Genomic DNA, 15,533 nt, shown 5'->3' on the forward strand with positions numbered 1-15,533 from the left:
GTTTGGATCTCCGGTGGGGCGGCGATGGTAGTCCGTCTTCTTCTCTAGTGATTGGTTCACTTTCTGGCTGCCTCTCTTCTTCTTCTCCGGCAATCTCTAGCGGTTAGGGTTTTGGGGAGTCCACATAGAGAGGTTTAAATACCTCTTCGTGTTCGATCTGGGCCGTTCGTTCAGGCCCGCGTGGGCCAATCTCGACTATTAAATCTCACCTATTTGGGAAGCAAATCAGAGTCGTTTGATTGAAAACACGTGGGTCGTTCATGCACGCAGGAGTAAATTCAGATCGTCGGATCGATTAGCACGTGGATTGCTCGCGTGGCCTCTCGTGTGGAACGCATACTGACGTGTTTGCCATGCGGCGCACGACGATTGCTAGTGCTGCTGACGTGGTCGACCTACGTGTCCAATTTTTTTATTTTTGCACTTTGGCCCCAATTTTCAAAATTTCATTTCAAATAGATCATTTCTTATTTTCAGTTTGACCCATCTCTTTTAAAATTATTTTTAAATACATTCAAAATACATATTTCTTCAAAAATTCTAAAAAATTAAAAATTTCAAAATTATTATTAATATAAATTTTGTCATCCCGAACCTAAATCCCGAGTTCGGGGTGTTACAAACTACTTCTACATAGAGAAATTACTTCTACATATGCTATTTTGGATATTTAATTTAATTTTTTTTATATTTATTTATATTTTATAGTACATGTTATATATAGATACTTTATTAATACAATTGATTTAAAAAAAAAAAAGAAAGATAACCATTGAATAGGACGTGTTACTTTTTATTTTTTGTAATAAAAAAAATAAATTATTAAATTATTAATATTTAATTTTTAACATTTATTACAATTTGATTCTTAACGTTTTGTTATTTATAATATTATTTTTAACATTTTTTTATTTGTTCTACACGTCCACTTTTGTTCATAAACAGAAAATACTAAATTAGTTAAGTCATGTTTTGATGCTCCAAAAAACAATTCAAAAAATAGTTGTTACTCAATAATTGAGTTAATAAATAAACAAAAATTTATTAATTAGTTAATATTAATTTTTATTTACTTTTTAATACATACAAATATAATTTAATTATTTTATTTTTTTCTAAAAAATAAAATTTTAAATAAATAAAATTATAATAAATAATACATATATTAAATTAAAAAATTAATTTAATAATTTATCATAAATAAAATACAAACCTTCAGAGATATAGGGCGTGAACACACGCGCGCCTTTATCAATCTCATTAAGTAATCACAAAACTGAAAAGCGAGCATAAGACGCATAAAAGGCCCAGAGACGAATAAAATATACAGAATCGGAGGAGAAGAAAGAAAAGGTTTTTCAATGGCGGAACAAGGTAAACCAGACGCGCAGCTCTTCCAGCTTCTCTCCGGTCTCCTCCAACAGGTTTCCTTTCGACTTTCGTTTTCTCTTTTTCTATCTTTTAATTCTCTTTTTCTCGCTTCACATCCCTTGATTTGGTTATTGTTAAATCTCTGTTTGTTTTGGGCGTCAATAGATCAAATTAGCTTATAGTTGTGGTCGAAATCTCCCAATTCGTCAATTAGATAAAACTTACTATCTGGATATTGGAATTCTTTTCTGTTTTTCTGATGAACCATAATTTACCAGCAAGTAACTGCAATTTATATTTATATTTATATTAATCACATATTTCTCGTAATATCTTCGTTCACTATCGTATTTTATGGGCACGCCTGTGTGGTCATAAGATTCTGATTGATCAATTGATTATTCTAAGTTTTAGTCAACTTAAGCATGTGTTCTGAGCGGTTATTGAGTGTACTCCCCTGCAATCTTTAGTTATTGGGGTAAATTATGGGAAGATTATGTCTAGTATGTACTTTTCTTGTATTCACTTGGGAAACCATGTGAAGTATCTGCATATAGGTTTTGTTCTTCAATAATGTCACTAATTCCGCACTTCCACTGCTGGTTCTTTGTTGATGAAGACATCTTTTATTTGTTGGGCGTGGAAAGAAAAGGAAAATTGCGCGCTTCCTGTTATGCATGAAGAGATTTTTTGGTACTGTAAGTGCTGCACACCAGCAGGTAAAGAGCTCTTACCCTTGGAAAGAAGAGGGAAGGATATAACCATCAGGGCTAAACATCCGTTTTGGCTAGCATGAATGATCTTCATTTTTGGGGTTTTCGCAAATTCTCCGGAAGAAATTCAGCTGATGAGAATGGATAATGAGGCAAAGGAGAGTTTCTTTTGCTGTGTCGTATTTGTATATGATAGATTTCTTATTACTATGGAAAAATGATCTTGATGCTGGTGTCTTCACAAAATTTCCTGGAAGAAGTTCATCGGCTAGAATGAACAATGAAGCAACGGGGACCGTTAGGATATCAAAACAATGAGTGGCATGAGTTTTAAGATGGCATTTTGTTTTTTTCTTGTGGCACATCCATTTAGAGTGTTGTTCCAGAATATTGCTGTTGGACTCTTCTCTAAATATTCTTTCCGTTCATCTTTTGCTCATTAGATTTTTTACAATAGGTCGAAGAGTTGACCAAACAAGAAGAGGTTGAATTGCGATCAAAAATTGAAGCCCTTGGATTGGAGGTTACAAAGGTTCCTTCAAAGTCTGCGCAAAATCTTGATGAGGTATAACTGGTTTCATTAAAAGATCATGGTGTTAGCTTTTTTTATCAATGTATAAAGCTCTTGTTGTGTGACTATTGTCTTCTAGTGTGTGTTATTCCTATGTATTTTCACTGCTTTTTTCTGTTTTTTCTGCCTCCTCAGATGGAAATAGCCAGGGAGTTGGATAAATTATCTGCAAAATTAGACCATGTTGATGAGATGATATCATCAGCTCTGGCTGCAGACCCTCAGGTGCAATCGCTACTGAGTAATACTTCTGATGTGTGGATGCCGGTTATTACTGCCAGTGCTGATGAGAGACGCAATTTTTCAGCATCACTTGGGGATGAAATTGCTGAAGCTAAACCAAAAAATGCCAAATAGTATTTTTGTGGATGCCATGCTTCAAAGTATAATAGATGCTGTTTTTGGTTTTTCAGTCATCAGTTCGCAAAAAGCGAAACTGGTGACCCAACAAAGTTGGTTTCTCTCTTTTTTGCTTTTTTTTTTTTTTTTCATTTTTCATTAAAGACTGATAGAAAGCAAACGACCTGATGTGCCTGCTCAGTAGTAAGTGAGAAATTGTTGGTCATACAGGCTTCACTTTTCATTAGCTGTATCTTGATGTATACGTTCATGGAGATTGGATGAATGGATTAGGAGTTTCAACAATCCTATGATCTGCATCCCCATCTCAATGCGTGTTTTTCCATGGAAAATACTTTTTACCCTCAGTTGTATAATTTCATGCCTGTATGGATATGTGATCTACTGATTTCAAATGGAACCATCGGCAAGTAGTTTGTGCCCTGATTGTATAATTTCATATGTGTATAATTTGCCATTCAAAGTTATCAATCATCTAACATCAACCAATTGAAGTTACTAATGCATTATCTCAGGCACCAGGGGAGGCTTTGCCTTATTCCAAAAGATGTTTAGGTAGGAACTAAAATGCGTTGGAAGATGCTACCAGTTCCATATATTGTATAATAATGGAGCAGCAACGATTTTCCAGCAATGAAAATATACTGAAATTTAGGAGAGAATGCTATGTTTCAGTTGCAATGATTTTGTGATTTCAAGGCATTCAAGACTGAGAAATCAGATGAGAGTGAAACTGCAGGTAAACATTTTGATAAACAACTTCTGAATGCTTCAGTATATATGCAACAATAACTCTAATTCTTATTGAAACAACTTAGCAAAAAGGCCAAGCAGCCACAGTATAATGGATCCACCTATCCAGCAAATTAATAAGAAGACAAGTACTCCAGCCAAAATAGTAAGGAAAGGAGGGCCTTGGCCAGCATCATTATCTGATTTCTCTTCCAATTTTTCCCCAGAAGGATTTGAGTTTGATGCCAACACTCTGAACAATCTGTACTTTGGTTGCAATTTTACAATGTGCTTGCACCTGAATTTACAAAATATATTGAGTAACAAACCTGAAAATTTGTGAAGTAGCATTCTAAGATCTGTACCAATTTACCACCAAAATGAAAGAATCAAATTGTTCACTGAATCATGGATTTTTATTCCACTATAAGTGATCATTTTCTTTCCCATGAAACATAATGAGGAGTTTGTTTTCAACATACAGTCCTGTAATTTTAATTTTGACAACCGATCTATCGGAAAAACAAAGGGACCTGATTACCGACTTCTATCATTCATATGAAGTTCAGAAGGAAAAACCCCACTCATCATGCTCAAATTAAAATGACAATTTGACTGTAGGATGCATGAGATATAAATCAACAAATACCATCCAGCAGTTTTTGGTGTTCCAACATTAGTTATATTGAACAAGTTCCAAATATGGAAAACTTGAGGCCAGAGAAGCTTCGCTGTTAGAACCAACCTGATAGTCAGGACTAATGTTCTAACATGATCATCTTTAGAAACTTTCAGACTATGTAAAACTCTTTATAGTTACCAGGTCAGGCCTTATTTGTTCAGTTTGGGCTAGACAGTTCTTTGAATGATGTTCTTCTTTTCTCCCGAAAAAAAAAATCAACAAAAAAATATGCCAAAAGATTATCCCCATAAGACCAAACCAGTTTTCCTCCCCATTGAAAAGATGACTAACGAAAGAAAGTTCAAACTAAAAATTGAACCAAACCCTGAATTTCAACCCCCAAACTTCACCATTCCTCAGGAAAGTTGTTTCTGAAGTTCAGTTTCACTGAAATAGAATGATTAGCAAGTTACAATCTTGCTTGCCAACATGAAAGGAGACTCTTCAATTCTGAAGCAAATGATTATTTAGCCTCAGATCCAAATAAAGATTACCTAACACCAGTAATCCCCATTTTTCCATAACCTAATCAGCAAGCAATCTGTGAATACACAATGCAGCGACACACAATAATCTTACAATGCTCTGCGATTCGACGAAGATATATCGTATAATTTTTTTTTCAAGAAAATGAGTAATCACACGCATTAATAGCTAAAATTCCTTGTAATTCTAGATTAAGCTACGTTCCTCGAACATAACGAAAAAGAAAATACCTTATACTGAAGGGGAGAAGAGGGGCATGGGGAGCGAGACGAGAAGCTACAGAGAAGTGAAGTTTAGGTGCAGTTGCTGGACGGAAAAACCCTTGAACCAGCGGTGATTGTGGAGTAGTAATAAAGAGAGACGTCATCTTCGTTGTTTCGTCGGTTTCTGGTTGGGGGAGAAGAGAGAGTACAGGCAACTGGATTTGTACAACTTCAGTGCACAACAAGCTCCCAAGAGTACATAAAGATTGCACATCCGTAGTAGACATTGAAGTTTCATCGCGAAGAGCTACTGGTTATGGATGCTGACACATGGACTGGGCTTTTAGAGCTTCGGAAAGTTTCAGAACATTTACATCTTCAAATAAATATAAAATCATTATTGAATTTATTTAAAAATTTACACTTAATTATTAATTTATTAAAAATAATAAAAATTTATATATAAAAAATTTCTCATATAATTAAATAATTTTAAGTTTATAAATTTCATCAAAATTTTTAAAAGTGTTTCTAATATTGCTCAAAATGTATATTTTATTATTTAAAAAAAAAAAACTACAACGTGTAAAATATATATTAAAATTAGCACCAATAAGATGTCAATCTACGTATAAAAATTTATGAATCTATTAAAATATTAATAAAATTTTCTAAATTCTTTACTAAATAAAAATAATAATTCTGTAATAAAGTGTCAAATTTTTAAACCTATCTATTATTAAGTAAATCAAAATTACTCTCGTTATCGACCCGTCAAAAAACTCTTTTGTTTATCTCATTTCACACTACCCAAAAGACGGGATTCGATAAAATAATTCTATTTATAGTTTCAATTTTATGATAATGTACTTAAGAAATACTAATGGTATAACTGAGCTGAAATTAAAATATTCTTCAATTTATATGTAATCCAAGTTAATACAGTTATATCCCACCATACTAAATTTAGTGTTGCAAAATATGGCAGCAAACAAAATATGAACTTACATTTTTAAAGTAATATACCAAATAGATGAGGCTATCAAAACCCTCTATGCATACCTACATAAATTCACCCTCATCTCACAAGAACACGAATCCTCTTTATTGAAAGTTTTACCATTTGAAATGAGAAATTATGCATGCTGATTCTCTGAATGATCTCTGAATGATCTTACCTGTGTTATTTCATTGCCTCTTTGTATTTTCCATCGAAGAGTTCTTCATGTCGGTCTATCCCATGGAACAGCATGTGCTTTAAATAAAATTCCAAAAACTGTAGGTGAAAAAGGAGTAAATTACTCCATGTGAGCGAAGGAGGTAGTCTAAATGCCTTACAAGTGATTCTACTGAACTAAAAAATCGTGTACAGGATGCCGACATCCATAACAAAACCTCAGACTTCAGTATTTTCTGCACTGTTGCTCCCCAAGATTAATATGATGTTGCCTTCTTGCAGTGATTTTCAAGCCATTCCATTGTGACACTTTTTGGCCTCTCTAGTGGTAATCCAAGAGCTCGATCCCATATCAGCTGAACCAACAGAAGGGGAAAAAATTGATTAACTATAAGGAACAGTTATTGATCAAAAGTAAATCAAAATTTATGGCAGAGCAAACCTGTGAGCAAATCCCGATGCTCCTTGAAACACCAAAAAGAACAGTGTAGTATCTGGAAACCAACAATTTTTAAGAATGTTTACTATCTTTCTGGGAACTGAGAGAATATTCAAGCCAAAATTCAATAATGATCATCATCTTGTTTAGAGACCATCTTCATACCTCGCTTCGGTCAGACCATAATGGTTCAGCAGGACCCCACTGTGAGCATCAACATTGGGCCAGGGGTTTTTAACCTTTCATAAGCATCCAAAAAGACCAAATGCAAACAGAATCAGAATCCAATTCCAAATCTCTAGAAGAAATATAATACAAAAGGTTTTGGCTCCAAAAAACCGACATAAAAATGACAATGTAGCAGACTATATACTAGTTCAGGATTATGGCAGAGCTGAGTCCATCAGAACACAAGTTCCTATCTCAGTTTCACTGACCCTTCACCTAAATACTTATTAAAACATTTAATCATGATTCCAGATTTCATCAAAAACTTAAATGCAACATTATGTGATTGAAATCTCATGCTTATATTGATTTTCTCCATATTTTTCTTAGTTTCTTCTAGATATTTGTCCAGACAAAATGACTAGAAACCATGTGGGTTCTGCTTGACGCAGATTCAAATCCGGTGGTTAACCGTCTTCTAACTCTGCCTTAGAAGGTATAAACGTTAGCTTTTTTAAATCTTCCGAACAAAAATTTCATCCAAAGGAAACATAAGATAAAGAAAAAGGATTACCTTGCCTAGCTCAGTCAGGATAGGAGGTACCACTTCATACAGCTTAGAAACCTGTTACGTTGAGGAATAAATTAGCTCGTGAAATAATGAATAAAACACAGCTCACACTCAATTAATGTTCTGTAATCAAGATATAAGTTACAACCAGCTGGAACAACGGATCATCAGGTAAATGCTTCAAAGCAAATTCCCTTTGACACGTATATCTAGGGTCTGTTTTACGCAAAACTCCATGACCAAATCCTGGAACAACCTGCCATTTGAGAAGTAACTTACTTTGAGAAGCAAATGAAATAATGATTATTAAGCAACCAAAAAGAAAACTGCAAATGCAGCAAAAAAATTGAATACCCCAAGCAAGTCACCATAATACAGTTCTCTTTGCCCCATTTAAGCATTTTATAGCACTTTGAAATTTTTACAAAAAATCAACTCACCTAAAATCATGACAATATAGCAAAACTGAATATTTTCACTTCCTTCTAATTGTCCTTATCCCTTAGATGATTTAGTTTACTGGTTATGGAAAATTTTAATTAATTCTAAAAGCAGGAAAGAAGAACATTTAGATCACAAAAGAAAAGAAGCAACATGTTTGCGTGAAGTTTAACAGAGCATCAAGGAATGTGCATCCATAGTTGATGTAACAGCAACTTCTTTGTAAACCAACTATAGGATCATGAGTGTGTCATTACCTTGCCACCATTTAATGTTTTCCAGACATAGTCTTTCAATTGTTCAGTGGTTATGTTCTCTCCACACTCATCTACTACAGATTTGATCCAAAGCAAAACTTCCTGCACAGCATTGAAAAAAAAAAAAAGACCACAAAGCAAGAAGTTATACGTCTGTAGAGAAAAACCACCATCATAGTTATACAAGAGCAGCAGTGAACCATAAAACAAAGCTTAGCAAAGACCCAATGACCAAAAAGAAAGCGAGCTAATACATTATCTTCTATAATCAAACATTGCACAAAATGCTGAATGCGCATTTATCAGGAACATTTTCGCAGCAGATTACTCCTCTATCACAGATTGATGGTTAGATTGACAGCAGACTCCGAAAATTTGGGTGATTTTACTGACACTGTATTTTTATGTTGATAAGCTTGATTGACTTTATATCAACATTACTTGTTTTTCTTTTTAGGATCATTTTTAGTTTTTTATTTATAGATAAATTCTACTGGGGGATATTTCTGTAAATTGACAATATTGATGGTTTTCAACCTTTGATTCAGTATTGGTGGCTTTGAGTTTTTCAGATTGTAAAGGTTAAACCCAACAAAAATAGCAAGAACCTTTGATTCAGTATTGGTGGCTTTGAGTTTTTCAGATTGTAAAGGCTAAACCCAACAAAAATAGCAAGCAAATTAAGCTCAAGTCTAGAGCAAACTCCAGAGTAGAGCAAACAAACAGTAAAGCATATCTGAAGTAATTGCTAGCCAAGGATAACATTCCCTGCATGATTACTTACAAAGGTTTTTTGAGCATTTACTGCAATAGGTTGTGTGAACCAAACACTTATTAGTAAATAAGAAACAGACTCCAACTAATTCTTAAAAATATATGAACTTTATCAAATAGAATTTGCAAGTAACCTCAACATGAATGTATTTAACTTCTCAAAAAAAACCATCATATCAGCAAAAATCTTAAATACACCTTATTAAGCAAAAACATCATATGAGTAAACAATCTTAATTCACCCAATCCGGCAACATACAATTGTCTCCATGAATAAGAACCAAAAATTTTTAACAATAATGATAAGTACTAACACAAGTAGTTCAATAAAGTGGTCCGGACTTAAAAGAGGTCCAATACCATAAACAATTACATGTTGGTGGCTTGAAAAACTAGTTGATTGTTGAATAAATGGATCAAAATATGATAATTGTACCTAACAACAGAATTCTACCACCAGGGAACAAAATCAAGCACATCAATAACAAAATTTGGCATAGCAATGAATATAATACCTGATTAGCCAACCCATGAAGTGGCCCTGCTAAACCATTTAATGCAGCCGCAAATGAGAGATACGGATCTGATAGTGCGCTACCCACCTGTACCGAGCAAGTTAATCACAATGAATACATGAACACATGAGTTATAAATTAACATAAAAGAGACAAGAATATAAGTGACTTGCACAGAAATAGTATCTGAGTATCAGAATCGTGCTAAAAATGATAACACAATACTCTTTCCAAGAACCAAAGAAAAAGGGAACTTACGAGATGACCAGTGTGAGCACTAACGTTGCCACCTTCATGATCACTGCAATGAAGGGAAAGGTCACAATGGACAGAGTCATATGAGAGCATTCTCAAAATTGTGACAATAAAATGCTAAATCATTGAGTATAACATCAGAATACTACTTACAGGTCTTAAGAAGAGCAAAATATATACAAACCTATGGATAGTGACATAAAGTCTCATGAGCTCTAGCATTTGAGGACTATCAAATCCCAACATGTGTGAAAAGTTGCCACCATAATCCAAACAATCATCCGTGGGAATTGTTTTACCATCCTTGTACATTCTTCAAAAACAAAATGGAAGAGTAAATTCAACTTGTGATTCAGAAATCCTCAAAAAATATTGTTAAAGAAAATTAGACTAGCGCCTATCTCAATTCCAAAAATCTAGCAACCACAAAACCACAGAGAGAGAAAGAGACTGTTTATAAACAATATCACGCCACATGCATAGTCCAAGCTGGCCTAAACCTTGTAGATAAAAATTAAATTGCCCCTAATTGATTGAACACCAAAAAATATCCCCGTAACTCATAAATTCAAATGTCTATATAACAGTCAACAAGAGCTAAGCAGAAGTTCAATAAGTTGGAGAAGTTGTAAAGATACAATGGCGCCAACAATTGAAGAATGGATGAGTTATTTTTTTATCTCTGACCTTCGATAAACATATGCAGCTACCACTGGTACACGAGCAATCAGACTAAGAGAGTCCTCATATGCAGGCTCCCAGTACCTGAATTTAACATTAAGTTACAATGCTAGAAGAACTATTATAAGGAGAAGTCAGAAAATGTTAAGAGGCTTACTTTGACTTATGAATCCCCTTCTCATATGCCTTCTGAAATTCACTTTGGACCTAAAGGCAGCAGTAAGAACACTAAGTTACTTGCATCAGATTACAGAAACAAGACAATGTTGAGCAAGTATGGCCTTCTTAGCAAGTCACATCAAAGTTACCAATTGATATCTTTTGCTAAATCATTTGTATTCAAATAAAATATGAGGTTATAGCAAAGATCTGAAAAGCTCCACAAGTAATGGTGTTTCCCTCCATCAACAGCCTCCCAAGATCAATGGTTCTATATATATATATAAAAGAAGCATTATTTGGAAGAGAAACTAAAATAATACAAAAAGGAGGACACAGGATCCTCCTGTAGCAACCTCAAAACCATAAGAACAAAGGAGAAAAGCAGAAAAGGGAAGCCAACACAAGATAACAGTCCAGCCTTTCCGCAAACCCCCCCCCCCCCCTCTCCCGCTACACACATACACACAATACTATGAGCATTAATCCAAAGAGAAACCAAAAAAACTAATCTCAGACCAACAGAGGGGATTGTAATAAGTCACAAAGTGAGATGATTTACCCAGTGAGAAACTTATTAAAGAACAAAAGCTTAAAAATTTAGAAATGGAAAGGAAGCCATGATTATTATTATTTACCACAGAAATATTTTATCCAGTTCCATTTAAAAGGTTCTTATCTGTTTACGTTAACATTCATGGTTTATTTAGAGGGAAAGGTGTAAAAAAATTAAAGTCAACGACATTATTCTCAAACACGAAATCCTTAATGGATCCAGTTCCACAATTCATCAAGCTCTCACACTGACAGATTTCATATTGACTATAACAAGGAGTAACGAGATTAAAAAAAGTGAACCACAAAGGCAGTAAGCAAGAGAATATGTCAAGAACAGTCATCAACCTGGAGGGCCATAACACCAGTTGCAAACTGAGTCATGGGGTGAGCTGTGACCGGCAGAGCATCAATAGCCTTATACACATAATCTGGCATCAAAAAGCCAGAAGTCAATGATAACAAAAATCAATTGCTAATGATGCAAAATTGTGTGAATGTTCATTGAGAGTAATCTAAATCTGCCAAGTAGAGAAAACCAGAACAGTATAATGATATACCAAGTCAACTCACTAAAAATTACAAGAATAACTATTGAAATGTCCAGCTATTGCATGAGTAGTTAACAGATCAATATTGGGTTTGAACCTGGAACTGCAGCACGACTGCGTAGTTCTGCAGATAATGCATCTACCTGTTCTTTTGTTGGAACCTATAATATAAAAAAGGAGAAAAGACTACAGTATAAGCTAATACTGAAGAAAACTTTGTTTTGCTACTTTATTTAAAAATCATTTAATGCTAGTTTTGCAATGCCAAGATAGCAACCTTTCCAGTCAAAAGAAGCCATAGAAGACCTTCCGGTAATGGCTCTCCGCCAGGCTTTGCAGCTGGCAATAACTTTTGGCATTCAGGAATTGTTAGACCCCTGAACCGAATTCCCTGAGGAAATCAGAAGCTCATACATAAGAATTCCACCTGGTAAAACTTCTTGCACATTCCGAAAAACTTAAAAACTGAAAACAATACAAGGTGAAGCCTAAAAGTTTAAGCCTGCACTTAGTACCTCCTCTGGGTCAAGTAATGAGGTTTCCCAAAGTAACCCTGTCATTCCTCTCATCCCACCAAGCACCTTGACAGTTATAGCACAAAAATGTTTCCATGAGAAGTAAGTAAACTTGTTTACATGTCAAATATACCCAAATTATAAAGCATTCTTATATACTGTTACCATATCAACAGTAATATTCCCGAGTTGAACTTTTCCATGTTCTGCTTTAATTTTCTTCAAGCGGTCCTGAAACCAAAGAAAAAAAATGAGAAAATATACTTCTAGAACTTTTTGAGATGAAAAAGAATTGCAAGAAAGATAAGATTCTAGAACTTAATAGAAGTTATTACAGGCTTCAAAATTGTAGCAAAATACCCCATGTTAGAATACAGTATTGAAAACTAGAACTGAACATTCCCAGAAACTAATTCCTACTATTAAAGTTTAGGCAGAACCTCATTTTAGCATTCAAGCAACCTAAACACAAAATGCAATCATCCCAATGGAATGTGATTTCATTAAAGCTATTTAAACAAACCTGTTGTTCTGGAATCAATTCCCTCAGCTGAGATTTAAGATCCTGCATTCCCAAACCCAAAGAAAAAATAGGATTAGCATGAGCTATATAAAACAACAACCGAGAAAATGAAAGGATGAATAAACAGAGACGGTAAAATATAAAACTTTTACACGTTTTTTTTTTTTTTGAAATAATAAAACTTTTACGCATGTTGGTTTCATCTAAACTCAAATGCATTAGATATCTGTGAGTAGAAAAATATTTGAGATCGATTCCCGCTTACACAGCCAAGAGATTGGAAGGGCTAAAAGAAATAAAAGGGTTAGCACCCAATACGAAGTGCTCCTGCAATATTGATTAAAAGAAAAAAAATACATATTTGGCAGTGTAAACAACATATACTTAAATACAGAGAGAAGGAGAGAAAGTACAAGATCAGATGAGCTCTGTATTTGAAGCCATCGCACAGAATTGCTGATATTAGATTGCTGCGTCTGTAACATAATTGTTAGTCAATAATAATCCAAATTGAATTCATCCATCAAATGAACGTCAAATCTGATAATATCACTTACAACACGAGACCGCAGCCTAGAAAGTGCAGTTACGCTCCTGAAGAACACCATTGCTAGCTTCACTCAGATCACACTGCCACCATTTCGCAACAATCAGTCCATGAAACGCAAAGAAAAACTAACCAACATAAAGGGTTTCTTTTTTCTTTTTTTTGAAAGAAAGATGGGGAAATATGATAGTTGATCTGAAATTAAACCTGAAAGAACGAACTTTTTCAAGTTTGTGCCAATGAGCAAAAAAGAAGAGACCCTTTTATAAGAGTGAATGTAGAACAAAAGTCAGAATACGATTTTTTGCAGTGTAGGAGAAAGAGAAAGGGAATTGAAGAGAAGGGCTGTACCTAAATCAGAGGAATAACAGCGAATCTGCAGAGGAAAAAACGAGCGAGCGAGAGTTGAAGTTGGAAGGAGAAGAATGGTTAGGAAAGGAAAATAATTTAACTTGAAAGCATATTTTTCTTTGTTATTTATTTATTTATTTGGGTAAAACTCATTTTATAATTTAAATAATTTATAGAGTTTAGACACATGGCGAGAACAATTCAAGTGGCAACTAACAAGCCAAAGCCAAAAAATTGGCACCATTCTTTTGACTTGCTACAAAATAGTCAAAATCCAAGACATATTTAATTATAAAAAAAATGATTTTTTTAATTGCTTTTTTATTTTTCTTTAATATATTTTAGCAAAAATAAATAATTTTTTTCACCTATTTGAATTTTCTTTGCTGATTTCTCAAAAAAAGAAAAAAAAAATTAGCTAAAAATTTTGGGCCTTGAACAAAATTTGCAACATGATTATGAATAATTTTAAGTTTTTCATGAAGGTCATAAAACAGATTTAAAAAACTAAATTTAAATAAAACTAACACGTTAATATCAAATTAAAAATATCTATATATGAACTGAAAGCGTAATTAAATCTATAATGAAAGAGAACAACATGTCATGTAATTAATTTTTTAAATTATCATGTAATTTTTTAGCTCTCTCTATTTTTAATAATAAGATGTCATGATAGAAAATTTTACGTATAATTTGAAAATCGTAATTGCATATTTATAGGTTTAATTTTTATTATTCATAATTTGATCATCACAGAATTAAAAATAATATTTTACTTTATACACATAAAAATTTATACTTTAATTTGATGCATTAAAACTCAAAATATTTTTAAAATTATCATATCATTTTAAATGAACTCAATTAATTTGATAGTATTTTATGCATAATAATTTATACATATAAATTCGTACGATAAATTAAAACCTAACATTTTTATTAAAATAAAAGGATAATTTTTTATACAATATAATTAATACATAAAAGTTGAAAAATCATGGTCAAACATTTTAGGTGATGAATTGTGGGCAAATCAATAATATATATATTTATACACACACACACACATATATATGTCATCTTCTCCTTCTCTTTCTTTCATATTTCTCTTCTTTGGGAGATTATTTGATTTACAATTTTCTTCATGATAATTGCATATTAGTGCTAATATGTATAACGTGTAGAGCTTAAATTAGAGAGCTATAATCACCAAACCCTCTCTAGTTCCACACACACACACACACACACATATATATATATATATATATAATGTCTTGTTATAATTTTGTATACAAAATATCTCTTATTCCAATACAACTAAGCGAACCACATTAATTATATGGAAAAAAATTTATCTTATCTCCTAAGAAAAATTAATTTTCTGGAATACCTTAAATTATTTTTTTTGTAATTTAGGATTTAATTATAAATATAAATTCTTAATTTTTTTAATTTTCTAATTTTAATTTAGAGTAAAAATAAAGTAAAATTGATGGAGAATTAAATTGAAAATAATTTTGAAAAAAATTGGTAAAAATTTGGGTTCTTGGTGTATTTTTGAAATAAAAATAAGAAAACAGGGATCAAAATACAATTTAGAGAATTTTCACCACGTCAGATGCCCGGTCAGTAGGCCCAACGAATCAGGACGCGCCGCGTGGCAATAGACGCTGACACGGCGCCATGCAGGCGATCCACGTGCCCGTGATCGAATGGCCCAGATCTATTCCCGCGCGAACGGACGGCCCAGATGCATTCCGTCTCCAAACGCGATCGGACAGTCAGATTTGAACGCGATCATACGGTCCAGAGTGGATCGCGATGAATGGTTCAGATTCACTTCCTATTTAATCACGATCAGACGGTCGAGATCAAACGCGATGGACGGCCCAGATCAAAAGCGGACAGATATAAATAACCTTCATCCACACCA

General features: G+C 33.5%; 2 protein-coding genes across 5 annotated transcripts; one reads left to right on the forward strand and one right to left on the reverse strand.

Moving 5' to 3' along the window:
• The first annotated feature begins 1,269 nt into the window (after positions 1-1,269).
• Positions 1,270-3,449, forward strand: LOC110806999 (ecotropic viral integration site protein). 2 transcript variants are annotated; one of them, XM_022032016.2, is made up of 4 exons: positions 1,277-1,424; positions 1,991-2,090; positions 2,542-2,649; positions 2,791-3,449. In XM_022032016.2, exons 2-4 carry the CDS (start codon positions 2,049-2,051, stop codon positions 3,010-3,012), a joined length of 372 nt encoding a protein of 123 aa, XP_021887708.1. In that variant the 5' UTR covers positions 1,277-1,424; positions 1,991-2,048; the 3' UTR covers positions 3,013-3,449. The 2 variants fall into 2 exon arrangements, with proteins under 2 accessions (XP_021887707.1, XP_021887708.1); XM_022032015.2 differs by lacking the exon at positions 1,991-2,090 and having other exon boundaries at positions 1,270-1,424.
• A 2,567-nt stretch (positions 3,450-6,016) lies between these two features.
• On the reverse strand, positions 6,017-13,750 carry ATCS (Citrate synthase family protein). 3 transcript variants are annotated; one of them, XM_022031994.2, is made up of 21 exons: positions 13,598-13,750; positions 13,257-13,329; positions 13,113-13,175; positions 12,700-12,741; positions 12,342-12,407; positions 12,177-12,242; positions 11,939-12,052; positions 11,759-11,822; positions 11,459-11,541; positions 10,554-10,603; positions 10,403-10,480; positions 9,900-10,028; positions 9,719-9,761; positions 9,461-9,547; positions 8,172-8,273; positions 7,622-7,729; positions 7,477-7,527; positions 6,900-6,973; positions 6,738-6,789; positions 6,514-6,651; positions 6,017-6,394 (listed from the first exon to the last, which is right to left on the reverse strand). In XM_022031994.2, the coding sequence occupies exons 2-20, from the start codon at positions 13,305-13,307 to the stop codon at positions 6,553-6,555; spliced, it is 1,422 nt and encodes a 473-aa protein (XP_021887686.2). In that variant the 5' UTR covers positions 13,308-13,329; positions 13,598-13,750; the 3' UTR covers positions 6,017-6,394; positions 6,514-6,552. The 3 variants fall into 3 exon arrangements, with proteins under 3 accessions (XP_021887686.2, XP_021887685.2, XP_021887684.2); XM_022031993.2 differs by adding an exon at positions 13,454-13,506 and having other exon boundaries at positions 6,017-6,651; positions 13,598-13,733; XM_022031992.2 differs by having other exon boundaries at positions 6,017-6,651.
• Between the last annotated feature and the right edge of the window lie 1,783 nt (positions 13,751-15,533).

This window comes from Carica papaya, chromosome 8 (assembly GCF_054855325.1).
Source record: "Carica papaya isolate Zhongbai chromosome 8, ASM5485532v1, whole genome shotgun sequence".
NCBI classification, from domain to species: domain Eukaryota; kingdom Viridiplantae; phylum Streptophyta; class Magnoliopsida; order Brassicales; family Caricaceae; genus Carica; species Carica papaya.